Source organism: Littorina saxatilis, linkage group LG5, assembly GCF_037325665.1.
Source record: "Littorina saxatilis isolate snail1 linkage group LG5, US_GU_Lsax_2.0, whole genome shotgun sequence".
NCBI lineage: Eukaryota > Metazoa > Mollusca > Gastropoda > Littorinimorpha > Littorinidae > Littorina > Littorina saxatilis.
Genome location: NC_090249.1, coordinates 46,944,316 through 46,958,173, shown reverse-complemented (window position 1 = coordinate 46,958,173; position 13,858 = coordinate 46,944,316). Strand labels below are relative to the sequence as shown.

The window sequence follows — 13,858 nt, the reverse complement described above, 5'->3', positions numbered from 1 at the left end:
CTCCGCACAACAACATTTATGCAATACCCAAATTAATGACAAATCAACTTGAATTAATTGCAGAAATGAATAAGTTGTTAACACTTATCATTTCTATGCCTCAAAACAAGAACAAACAACATCTTGAAACTTTTAGGAAAACCACATGGCCAGGCACCATGTAAGTAAATCATGCAACAAAGGAAAATCAAGTTTTATCAAATATAGTCCTAAAATAATAATCAACTATTACTCACAACTAATACATAAAAAGACATCTTGTATAATCAAAACATTATAGTAAAAACACTAACCTATCATGTCACAATTCATTTCTTCTACAACTTCATACCATCACTTTGCTCAGACACCACATGGTCTTTCTGGCATCTTTCCCAGAATCTCATAATTAATTTCAATCCCAAGAATCCTTCAAGAATAAAAAGTGCCACCTCATATAACTTTTCAAAACAGTACACAATACATATTAGAAACAAACTAACTTAATATTTAAGCCATTTCTTACCTGGTTTAGGAATAAAACGTTTTATAATTCAGGACAAATTTGGGCTGGATCAGCTGGTTCAGTCAGATTCTCAAGGAAAGGAAGATTCAAGTCTTGTAGAAACCCAAAGGTAATTATTAATTTAGAACAGTTTACCTCTTAACAAATAAAACAACATTTCCAAATATTCACTAAAATTACCAAGCTTCAATTAAGCATCTTTCAAATAATTTCTAAACACTAAATATATTTTTAAAGTTCCCAAAAACTATAAACTATAACATTCCTGGTTATTAAAAACTGGGATCCAAGACATGTCTATACTCTTAAACTAAAACAAATTTTCTAATAATAATATTCTAAAACATCATTAAATCATTACTAAATAGTACAAGTAAAGCATAACTAAACAATAATACAACTTTAGACCTTACAAAACAAAATGGTAAAAAACGAATTGGAACCAAACAAGGGAAGTAATTCAAATCATCAAATATTTTAGAACAGCCACAGTTCTTCCCCTTGAGTTGATATAGAAGTTTCTCAGAGCAGCTAACTAGTAAACTGTGAAAGAACTACTAATCTTTCACTGGTTTACATACACCCCTCCAAAGAAAATGTTTCCTTATTTTCTCAAAAAATTGGAACATTTCCCAAAAAATTAAATAACATTTTAACAAAAATGTTCACAAAACCATAATTGTTCCCAACAACTGAACACAGTACAAAACACAACATAAATGCAAGTCATTAGCTATACTTTCCTTCCTGAGTATATATTCAAAACGTCTGGAGAAAACAAAATCTTTTGTCAACTCTTCATAGCACCAAAACACTGTTGCAACTAGCAGTCACAACAATAGGTTACTCTCCACAATTCCACTTAATTGTAGCACCGTCAAAATCATATCATCATCAAAAGGAACAATTCTTTTGAAATAAAAAATGACCAATCTCAGTAAATCTCACTGTTCAACAAACTTACAATAGCAAGTAAAGTTAAGTAAGACTGCAAAAATCTCAACATCAAAATCATCAACACATATGCTTATGACCGAAAAACCGAAAATGCACAAGCATAACATGTAGATTTATCCTCTTTAAAAATACAAACACTATCAAAGAACTTAATACAGTTCTCTAAAAACTCAAAACCCAAATATTCACAATAATCACATGAATATTTGTTCACATCAGCACCAAAATATCCTGTTTTGACTTCAACAAGGCAAACAATCCTCAGAACCAAATTCTGAACTTCAAAAGAAACAAGATCAGACAAAAAAATAACAAAGCATCAAATGACAACTCAGAACATGATCATGAACACAAATGTATGATTGTCCGAAGAGCATCCTCTATGTCCCTAGCCATACCATCTGACATGGGTATGTCCTGCAGTGTTACCAAGGACTGAGTCACTACCTCGGATAGTCGACAATTTACCAGACGTTCCAGACCCACACGATGACACAGGTTAAGCCTTTCTACAGGTCGTCTTATTCGAGTCGATCGCCTGCGTGGGGGTGATCTAGCAGAAGTTTCTCCCTCAGTCTCAGAAGTTTCTTTCTCATTCCCAGAAGTTTCTTCCTCATTCCCAGAAGTTTCTTCCTCATTCCCAGAAGTTTCTTCCTCAGTCTCGGTCTCTTCTGACGATGCATCTGCTTGCTCTCCTGATGAACTGTCTTCTGACTCAGACTTAGCCTTTTCACTGTCATCTCGGGTAGAGGGGACAAAGGCTGGAGCATTAACATTCAACCCATCTCTCTCAAGTTTGATTAAAACTTGAAAAGGTTCCATATCAGTCTCCTCCTGTTCATCATCTGACTCGATGACTGGGATGTTCTTCTTGGGAATGTTGCGTCTGGGTGCAGGTGTAGGTCGTACTGCCATTGTGTCACCTCCTAGCATACCGATCGGAAGGAGAAGATTTCTGTGCAGCGTTCGCTTGGGACCACTGCCCGTCTCCTCTTGAACCGTGTATACTGGAACGTTAGGCGACTTTGACACAACAATGTAGACTCCCTTCTCCCACCTGTCTGTCACCTTGGAGACAATCCTGGGTCCCAGTCGTCGAACCAAGACCCGGTCTCCACATTCCAACTCAGCTGCATGAGCAGCAGAATCGTATCTGGCCTTGTTTCTGTTTGCTGACTTGGTCATATTTGCTGTGGCCAAGTCGTACGATTTCTTCAGCTGCTCTTTCAGTGTTCTGACGTACTGCCGTGGGGTTCTTTTGTCTTTACTCAGATCTATACCAAACGCTAGATCAATCGGCAGCCGTGGTTGTCTCCCGAAAAACAAGAAATACGGACTAAAAGAAGTGCTTTGGTGAATACAGCAGTTGTACGCGTGGACTGCTGCGGGTAAGCTTTTCCTCCAGTCAACCTTTTGCTCATCTTCCAGACTTCGCAACATGTGGATTAGTGTTCTGTTCCACCTCTCCACCGGATTCCCAGAAGGGTGGTAAGGTGTCGTCCTACACTTCTTTATGCCTGCCAGATCGCATACTTCCTTCAGAAGTTGTGACTCAAAATCACGTCCCTGATCTGACAGAATGCGTTTAGGAAACCCATAGATCATGAAGAAATTGTTCCACAGAGCCTTAGCCACAGTCTTAGCAGTCTGGTCTTTAGTACAAATGGCAGTACCAAACTTGGTAAAATGATCCATTACCACTAAGATATTCTGCTTCTGTCCCTTCACATCAATAGTAAGATAATCGATGGAGAGTAGCTCAAGAGGGAATGATGTCTCTATGCTGTTCATAGGAGCTTTCTGTTGACGCGCCCCCCTTCGAATACAGCGACTGCATTTCTTGATCTTAGTTTCAATGTCTCGAGCCATGTACGGCCAAAAGAAACGGAGTCTGGCTTGTCGGATTGCGTCTTCAGCATGTGTATGGAACAAATCCTCATGGACTCCCCTCATGGCTTCAGCCCTATGGGAGGAAGGAACAACTAGCTGCCACCTAATGTTGTCTTCTTCCAGCACTCTTCTGTATAAGACACCGTCCTTCACCTCTAATTTTCCCTGTTCTTTGGCAAGCATCTTCAACTCGGGGGTACAGTGTTCTGTTTTGCTGGCATCCAACTTCACTCTCTGTTCCAAGTGTTTTATCACTATCGCTAAGTTTTTGTCTTCCAGCTGAAGTTTTCGCCAGCAGCGCTCAGATCTCGGTGTTGGTTCTTCAGGCGGGCCCAGAATGTCATCACTAATCAGTTCCGGGTTCTTGACTAAATGTTCAACTGCTGGGTACCACTCTGACTCAGAATCCTGAAATTCTGTGTCGTCTTGAAACTGTTCGCGATGCTGGACTGACTGGCGACAAAGAGTAGCAGTACGACGGACTCCCTTAGCGGTGAGGATGGCACACACAGTTTCCCGGTTCAATTCTACGGTTGCCTGGGCCTCTTCCTCAAACCTTTTTGCCTTATCGCGCAGGAACTCAGTCTCCTCCATCATTTTCTGGTACTCTAGGTCTTCTTCAGGCGGCTCCTGCGGACGTCGGGATAGAGCATCGGCATCGACGTGAGTTGTCCCCTTCTTATACCTCAGTTGAAAGTCAAAGATTGATAGTGATGAAAGCCAACGGTGACTGGTCGCGTCAAGTTTTGCATTTTTTAGAATGTAGCAGAGCGGATTGTTGTCCGTCACGACGGTCACTGGCGAGCCCAGAAGATAGTCGCTGAACTTGTCGCTCATGGCCCACTTCAGTGCAAGAAATTCCCGTTTGTGTGCCGGATAATTCTGCTCAGACTTGTTCAATCCCCGGCTTGCGTAGGCTATCACCTTCAACTGTTTGTCCTGTTCCTGGTACAGTACGGCGCCTAAACCTGTGCCACTGGCGTCGCAATGAAGAGTAAAAGGTTTTCTCTTGTCGGCAATCCCCAGAACAGGTGAATTTGTGAGCGCTTGAATGATCGACTGGAATGCTTTTTGTTGTTTCTCACCCCACAGATGGGAAATATCTGACGAGAGACTCAGAGTGGGCTTCTTTGATCCTGTCTTCTTCTTGCACTTAGCTGGAACATATCCTATCGTCAAGTCATTCAGGGGTTTTGCCAGACTGGCGAAGTCTTCGATAAAACGGCGATAAAACCCTGCAAAACCAAGGAAAGACTTGACCTCTTTCACGGTGGAGGGTCTTGGCCATGAAGTGACAGCCGCAAGTTTCTCTGGGTCAGGGCGTATGGTCCCTTCTGATATCATGTAACCCAGATGACGGATCTCGGTGGCTCCGAAAATACATTTGGACGGATCAAGCTTCAAATTGAATTTTCTCAGTCTTTCGAGCACTTTCACTGTTCTTTCCTCCAGTTCTTCAAGCGACTGTGCATGAATCAAAATATCGTCCAGAAATATTATCAGCTCAACAAGATTCATGTCACTAAAAACAGTCTCCATGAGTCTCTGAAAACAAGCGGGAGCATTCACTAGTCCTTGGGATAACCTATCCCACTCAAACAAACCAAAAGGAGTAATAAATGCTGACACTTTGCTGGCATGATCAGACATGGGAACCTGATAATAAGCTTTACACAGATCCATGCTGGAAAAATACTTAGCTCCGCTTAGTGTCAAAAACAGATCCTCAACCTTTGGGATGGAGTAGCTATCTCTCACTGTACGTGCATTAACTTTTCTGTAATCAACACACATTCTGAGCGCACCAGTCTTCTTTCTCACAAGGACTATGGGACTTGCAAAAGAAGAGTTTGATGGTCGTATGACCTTTGAATCCAACAACCCCTGAATATGTTGTCGGCATTCCTCAAAGTCTCTTGGAGAAAGAGGTCTTGCTCTTTCTCTGATGTCAGGTCCAGGCTGCAGCTCAATGTCAAAAAGTCCTGTCTCAGCCCGACCAATGTCAAACTCACTTTTAATAAAAACATCACTAAAACTGTCCAGTCGTTTTCCAAAACGATCACACCACTCAGGCGGAGCTTTCTCACCAAACTGAAACTTTAGTCCTGAGGGTTCTGAGGATGTGGTAGTAGTTGCACTGCAAGCATGTACAGTATTGCTGTCACTGTCACTGTCAGTACTCTCACTGGATGACAACGTACTCAATAGTTTGTGAAGGTCATACTCAGCATGTACAACAAACAAATCTGCAACAATCTGACGTTTTCTAACAACAATGTTACAATCAGAACTGTTACATAAAAAGACTTTAAGACGGGGTAGAGCACTGGTAGGCACCTTGCAACTGATCACCCTCAGACCTTCAGGTAGGGTATGAAAAACTGGCTCTTGAACAAGAACTGAACTTCGCGTACTTGGTACGTGAGCTCCGCTGAAACCCTTGACCTCAACGGTCTCACCGGCCGGGACAGTGACATCCTTTTCAAGTAGTCTCACTGAACCAAGCCGTCCGGTCTCATTTCTGGCTAAGTCTTTGTATGCAAAAGCTACTTCACTTCTGAGAGGTAACACAGTTGCGAAATGCCCCCCGACTCTCTGCTCACACTTCTTCGCGAACAGATTAAGGGTGTTTGTGCCGATAATGAATGGTACTTTAGAAGAATACTCAGTATCGGGGCAAACAAGAACCATAGTGGACACACTCTCCCTCACACCAACAACATCCAATGGCAAACACACACTCATCACAACATAGCCCAAATATGGTACAATACTTCCACCCGCCCCTCTCACAGTGAGTTCAGTCTCCAGATCACGCAGTTCCAAATGCTGGAAATGTTTTCGATAGAAAGATTCACCGACTGTAGACACCTGTGACCCTGTGTCGATGAGACACGTACTACGCACATCACCTATCTGGATAGGTGTCTCACAGGCTGGTCCCACTAAAGAGTCAATGTTACTGTCACAATCATCTGTATTAAGTTCGGCAATAATATCTGTGCTGCTTAAATTAACCGACGTCCTGGAGGTGTTCTTCACTACTACTCTCACAGTCAGATCAGTGCACTGTGCACTGAGCACTATCAACCCTGGTGGAAGTAGATCAGGATCTCGGGGAAAAATGTTAATATCCTTGGTCGTTTCATCAGGTATTTTCCCCCGTAGTTCTAATGTCTTCCCAGGATTGATACTGACTGTGAGAGGACTTTGCAGCCTAACTGCATTGAGACTCAACAAACCGCTGTCGATGATGTCGGCGGCCCTGTTGAGTCTCCGGGCTCTCTCCGTGGCAGGAAGCTCAGTCAACGGCGGCCCGTTGCCATTGACTGACGACCGTTTAACGGGCTGCCCATCTTGGACCGCTCCTCCGCGACTCTCCTGGGATTTGGAGGACTCCTGCAATCCCTCGCGATGTGTGCCCCAAACACCCCGCAATTGAAGCACAGTCTCTTGCCCCCCCTCGGTGCAGGTCTCACGCCCTCTGTTGGGGCAGGCCGAAGGCGCTCTGCCACTTTGTCGGCCAGCTTGTCGTAGTCAATGGCAGGGGCCTCCACCTGGTGGGCGTGTGCCTGTGTTGTGGCCTTCGTTGCCGATGCTGGGGCCATCTCCGCCGTCCGGCGGACCATCAGCAGTAAGTCGTCCAGGGCTGGTGCTGCTGTCCCTGGAAAACCAAATTTGTTGCGCATCTCCAGGGCCAGCAGAGGCAGGGTCGACTGTAAACCCGTACAGAAGGTTCTGTAGAGTTTCGTCTGGAGTTCTTCTTTTCCGAGCTTGGCCATCGTGTTGATCTCCAGCAGCTCCCCCCAAAGCTGAAGCAGAAAATCAGCTGCCTTCTCTTTTGGTTTGAGCCTTCTGCTGGCAAAGGCAAGGAGCTGGGCCTCAGTGTCCTCCACACACCCAAAAAGACTACGGATTTTAGAAATAATGTCCGCGTTGGTGGTCAGTTCCTTCACGGCGTTGAAGGCCACTCCCCTCAAGCTGGCCAAGATGCGGGAGTCGCAAGGCTTGAGGTCGGGTGTCAGCAGAAATGATTCCATCTGCTGAGCCCAAGCCCTAAAATCACACTCGTTCCCTCCAGCGGGGGCAAGGCCGGTGAAAGTCTTCAACCTCTGAGGCTGGGGAGGGTTGTCCACTTGGACCGTGATGGGTTGCTGGCGTTGACGACCCAGTTCCTCTGTGACGCCAGCCAGTCGCTCTCGCAGGTCGTTCAGCTCGGCTGTGGCGGCGTCAGTCGCCTCTTGCTTCTGCTTGATGGCCTCCTCCTTCTGACGCCCCAGCTCATTGGCCATCTCCTTGACCTGGTCCCGCAACTCCGCCATCTCGTCAGCGGTTGGGGCCGTCTCACGAGCCATCTTTTTAAATCTGTATCACCCTGGTTGTGTACCGCGTGTTACAAATTAAAAAAAATATGTCCTACAAAAATCCAAAAATTTTCCTTCTTCTTACTACTGTATAACTTCTTTTTCCTTTCTCTATTTTTTTTATGTACTAAGTTGAAAATTTTCTGTGAAACAAAAAAACCTCAGCCCCACATTGGGCGCCAAAATGTAAACCTCTGCTAATACATATTTTATTTCAGTGTTAGCAGGGTTAAAGGGAGGATTCGGGGTGAGGTACAATCTTGCTTTCACAATAAACAAACAAAAAATGAGGTAGTGTTCTAAGAAATTTATTTTGGATAAAGCATTTCCTTTAAATCAGTTTTCAGATTACAATCATATGTTCAACCGACAAAATATAAAAGTTCTTCTGTTTAAATTACTTAGTTTCAAAAATACAAAATCTCCTCTCTAAAAATCTAAAACTCTCTCATCAAAAACCAGACACAACCAGGGGTCCACTAGACCAAAAAATATCCATCGTGAATCAAACGCTTGCTGATCGATGATCAACAACAAAAAGGTTACCCCTGGAAAATAAAACAACACAGCATAAGTATAATTCAACAATCATCAAGATAAAATTTCAGTTTCACTAGAACACTTTTTTATACACCATAGAACAAAACAAAAAGAACATAACACATGATACAACACAATACGTAAACAATACAATGTTATTGTCATGACTGAAGAATGGAATACACTAGGAATATCATATCATGTAATACATGATATATGGAATCCAACCCAATCAGAAATATTGTCTAAACCACAGCCCCACTTGTCTGTGATAACAATGATTCCTCCATAATAGATAGAAGTTATGTTAAGACTATATCAGACACAGCTACAAGCAGAGTCAATCAAAACTATACTTCATCCATTTAGTGATTAGCTATAAGCATAATCACCCTTACAGAAAACCTAAGACATTCACTTGATGTCTCAAATTATTCTTGATGTAACCAGTTGCAGTGCACACTCGAAATTACATCTCTCATAAAGCCGACAGTTAACAAAACAACTGTGCAGACTTAATCTCAGTTCGCGTGGTGATTCCTCTTATCTCAATACAGTGCCTATGTTCCATTTCTTACAACCATGAACAATCCACACAAAACAAATACTTCAGTCTTCCTGTGCTCCGCACAACAACATTTATGCAATACCCAAATTAATGACAAATCAACTTGAATTAATTGCAGAAATGAATAAGTTGTTAACACTTATCATTTCTATGCCTCAAAACAAGAACAAACAACATCTTGAAACTTTTAGGAAAACCACATGGCCAGGCACCATGTAAGTAAATCATGCAACAAAGGAAAATCAAGTTTTATCAAATATAGTCCTAAAATAATAATCAACTATTACTCACAACTAATACATAAAAAGACATCTTGTATAATCAAAACATTATAGTAAAAACACTAACCTATCATGTCACAATTCATTTCTTCTACAACTTCATACCATCACTTTGCTCAGACACCACATGGTCTTTCTGGCATCTTTCCCAGAATCTCATAATTAATTTCAATCCCAAGAATCCTTCAAGAATAAAAAGTGCCACCTCATATAACTTTTCAAAACAGTACACAATACATATTAGAAACAAACTAACTTAATATTTAAGCCATTTCTTACCTGGTTTAGGAATAAAACGTTTTATAATTCAGGACAAATTTGGGCTGGATCAGCTGGTTCAGTCAGATTCTCAAGGAAAGGAAGATTCAAGTCTTGTAGAAACCCAAAGGTAATTATTAATTTAGAACAGTTTACCTCTTAACAAATAAAACAACATTTCCAAATATTCACTAAAATTACCAAGCTTCAATTAAGCATCTTTCAAATAATTTCTAAACACTAAATATATTTTTAAAGTTCCCAAAAACTATAAACTATAACATTCCTGGTTATTAAAAACTGGGATCCAAGACATGTCTATACTCTTAAACTAAAACAAATTTTCTAATAATAATATTCTAAAACATCATTAAATCATTACTAAATAGTACAAGTAAAGCATAACTAAACAATAATACAACTTTAGACCTTACAAAACAAAATGGTAAAAAACGAATTGGAACCAAACAAGGGAAGTAATTCAAATCATCAAATATTTTAGAACAGCCACAGTTCTTCCCCTTGAGTTGATATAGAAGTTTCTCAGAGCAGCTAACTAGTAAACTGTGAAAGAACTACTAATCTTTCACTGGTTTACAAAAATAAATTACTTGCAAAAACGACAAACTGCAAAGCGTTCCCTAGTCTTTTAACTTCCGTTAGATGCCATGAAGTTACTTCAAGCTTATGAGTGTCAAAATTAAAGCGATTCAACGGATGAGAGTACCAGCGATGAAAACAACCTGTTGAGGGGAGGGGAGATGTTTCTTTAACTAAATCCGTTCGGATTATCCATCTCTCTTGCCGAAGCATGTTTGCTTGGCTGAATTGGCACACGAATTAAGGATTTCCAAAAGATTCTCCTGTAGAACTGGAAGGGGAAGTACGTAACGCTAGGGTAATTAAAAATTTTTTGGCTTACTGCAGTCACACGCTTGGCGCGATATTGAGCGGTATCGTACTTTCCTACAGGGAATCCACCCGGGTATATTTTCAGTATACAGGGAAAATGCCAACAGCCTGAACAGGTATCCACCTACAGGGAATACACACATTCTTGGTCGATATAGACCCCTTCAGCCGCAATGAAGAGCTAAAGCAGGATAGAGTGGACTGGTGCACCCACATTCAAATGAAAATTTGCCGGAGGAAGGTTTTCTTATGTTGGGGTCATTTTTACAAGAGACAAAATTTGGGTTTTACTTCAGCAGACTTTTGTGGATGTTGCATTTGTTCTTTTCGTGTCCTGGTTAACCTTACCGTATGGCTGTGGTTCAGTCATGAGCCAATACTGCGGTGTTTCTTCAGCGACATCAATCTCTATCTTGACGTCAGACAGAATTGCTGTGTCTCCTTCCTCCTCCATGCCGCTGTGAGAAGTTTCTGTATGCACCTGACCGTCCGCTGTTCAATACATTCTGGTAAAAACAAAAGGATTCATTAATTGAAGAAAATCAGGGTAGAGGGCATTTTATCCTTAGCGGATTATGACTTTATTCAGTTATTCTGCAGAAAAACAGAAATGCTGGAGAAAAACTGTTTGTTTCTGCAGCATTTCTGCATAATGTCATCTTTTGCGAGAGCAACAATTTTTTCTGCAGTAAAATTGAAATCAAGAATGCTGCAGTAAAACGGTGATGATGTTTTACTGGAGAAAAACTGTTTACACTTTTTCTTCAGCATTTTGGCATTATTCAGTTATTCTGCAGAAAAACAGAAATGCTGGAGAACAAGAAGAGCAAACGCTCGATCGAGTCACTTTCGCAGTTCTGAATATTATATGAGGCATCAGATGGACAGGAAGAAATTGCTATTCACAACACAACGAGTCACGTTCACATAAAATTTGAGCCCGGTCACTTTTATAGTTTCCGAGAAAAGCCCAACGTTAAGTTGTGTGTTGCCGAACAGAAAAGGCTAGTTATCTCCCTTGTTTTTCTGATAACGTTCGTAAAAGGCTACAGATGTAAATACTTTGATGTAAAGAATAATCCTACAAAGTTTCAATCACATCCGATGAACTTTGTCAAAGATATAAAATGTCTAATTTTTCCTTTGACGCTGACCTGTGACCTTGAAAAAGGTCAAAGGTCAACGAAACCATCGTTAAAGTGTAGAGGTCATTGGAGGTCACGACTAAACAAAATATGAGCCCGATCGCTTTGATAGTTTCCGAGAAAAGTCCAACGTTAAGGTGGTGTCTACGGCCGGCCGGACAGACTAACACTGACCGATTACATAGAGTCACTTTTTCTCAAGTGACTCAAAAACTGTCTTTTCTGCAGCATTTCTGCATAATGTCATCTTTCGCCGAAGCAACAGGTTTTTCTGGAGCAAAACATTTTACTGCAGTAAAATTGAAATCAAAAATGCTGCAGTAAAACGGTGTTGTTGTTTTACTGCAGAAAACCTGTTTACACTTTTTCTGCAGCATTTTGTACTGGCTCATTATAATGTTGGAGCACGCGAGCCCCCCTCTGTCGAGAGATGGACTCATTCAGAATTACCAATAGTTGTGCGTGACACGAATGTATTTTGTCTGTCTGACTTCCTTTCCGCCGGAAGTTCAAAGTTTCAAATTAAACAATGGCACCTGTCAGCAACACTGTCACATTTTCCCAGACGAACGCAGTAGTCCACTTCGTGTTCGATTTGCTTCAGAAATTGTTCACGTTCGGCCGCCATTGTGAAGTTGAATATAATGCCCTTATGCTACACGCCTTCTGATTGGTACACTGCGGAACAAACTATTATACTATCCCAGGGGGCGACGAATACAAACGCTACTTTACAAGGTCGTTTGTTTTTCTCCAGAAAAACTGTCACAGACTATTCTGAAGAAAATTTTAATCGCAATAATGCTGCAGAAAACCAAGTAAACATTATGCTTCAGAAAAACTGTTTTACTGCAGTAAAAAACATTGCTTCGGCGAAAGATGACATTATGCAGAAATGCTGCAGAAAAGACAGTTTTTCTCCAGCATTTCGGTTTTTCTCCAGAATAACTGAATAATGTCATAATCCGCCAAGAGCCAGTACAAAATGCTGCAGAAAAAATGTATACAAACAGGTTTTCTGCAGTAAAACAACAGCACCGTTTTACTGCAGCATTCTTGATTTCAATTTTAATGCAGTAAAATGTTTTGCTGCAGAAAAAAACGCTGCTTCGGCGAAAGATGACATTATGCAGAAATGCTGCACACAAAAAAAACGGTTTTTCTCCAGCATTGGTCTTTTCCGCAGAATAACTGAATAAAGTCTGAGTCATAATCCGCTAAGGATAGCATTTAGCGGTTGCAGTAAAAATATTCCACAGAAGCTGACAGCACAGTAAAGACCTGTTATTCTGCTCTCCACATGTATTAATTCATGTATACTAATACTGTTGGAACTGTTAGCAGAAAATGGCAAATTTATGGAGTTAATCTAACTGATATCCCCACAATGTTTTTTGTTGAACACTCACTCAGGACTTCCAAAAGTTGACATCATATTGAAACGAGTGCTTCAAACTCAAAGATCATGTATCTGTGAGAAATGTCCTTTCTGAAAGTAATATCAGTGTCAGTTCTGTCTTGATCTTGGTACCATCTAAACTTTCACCATGAAACATTGAAAGCTGAGCAGTACGTCACCGCGACTGAAGTTAGACCGATAATATACCGGTCTAACTTCAGTCGCGGTGACGTACAGAATCTTTCACAGTAGCTTGCTTTTGTGACAGGTTCAAGGTTAGCAGTCAGACTGAACACTTGTGACAACCACTCTGCTTTTTACATTTAGTCTTCTTCTTCTTCTATGTTCCCGGCCATACGTCTAGATGTCCAGTCCAGTGTTGAGTGCAAATCCCGCAGTACATTTAGTCAAGTTTTGACTAAATGTTTTAACATAGAGGGGGAATCGAAACGAGGGTCGTGGTGTATGTGTGTGCGTGCGTGTGTGCGTGCGTGTGTGCGTGCGTGTGTGTAGAGCGATTCAGACCAAACTACTGGACCGATCTTTATGAAATTTGACATGAGAGTTCCTGGGAATGATATCCCCGAACGTTTTTTTCCTTTTCTTGATAAATACCTTTGATGACGTCATATCCGGCTTTTTGTAAAAGTTGAGGCGGCACTGTCACGCCCTCATTTTTCAATCAAATTGATTGAAATTTTGGCCAAGCAATCTTCGACAAAGGCCGGACTTCGGTATTGCATTTCAGCTTGGTGGCTTAAAAATTAATTAATGACTTTGGTCATTAAAAATCTGAAAATTGTAATTTTTTAAAATTTTTTCTAAAACGATCCAAATTTACGTTCATCTTATTCTTCATCATTTTCTGATTCCCAAAACATATAAATATGTTATATTTGGATTAAAAACAAGCTCTGAAAATTAAATATATAAACATTATTATCAAAATTAAAATTTTCAAATCAATTTAAAAACACTTTCATCTTATTCCTTGTTGGTTCCTGATTCCAAAAACATATATGATATGATATGTTTGGAT

At 41.0% G+C, this 13,858-nt stretch overlaps 1 protein-coding gene and 1 long non-coding RNA gene across 2 annotated transcripts in view; both read right to left on the bottom strand.

Annotated features, from left to right (window-relative positions):
* LOC138967308 (uncharacterized) overlaps nucleotides 1–13,858 on the bottom strand; it is a 28,851-nt gene that overhangs the window by 9,629 nt on the left and 5,364 nt on the right. Inside the window, exon 2 of the mRNA XM_070339843.1 lies at nucleotides 10,624–10,781. Within this exon, the coding sequence (XP_070195944.1) occupies nucleotides 10,624–10,729 (106 nt within the window). The 5' untranslated portion in view covers nucleotides 10,730–10,781. The remainder of the gene's footprint in view (nucleotides 1–10,623; nucleotides 10,782–13,858) is intronic.
* Nucleotides 1–13,858, bottom strand: part of LOC138967312 (uncharacterized) — a 534,423-nt gene that overhangs the window by 519,570 nt on the left and 995 nt on the right. The window lies entirely within an intron of this gene.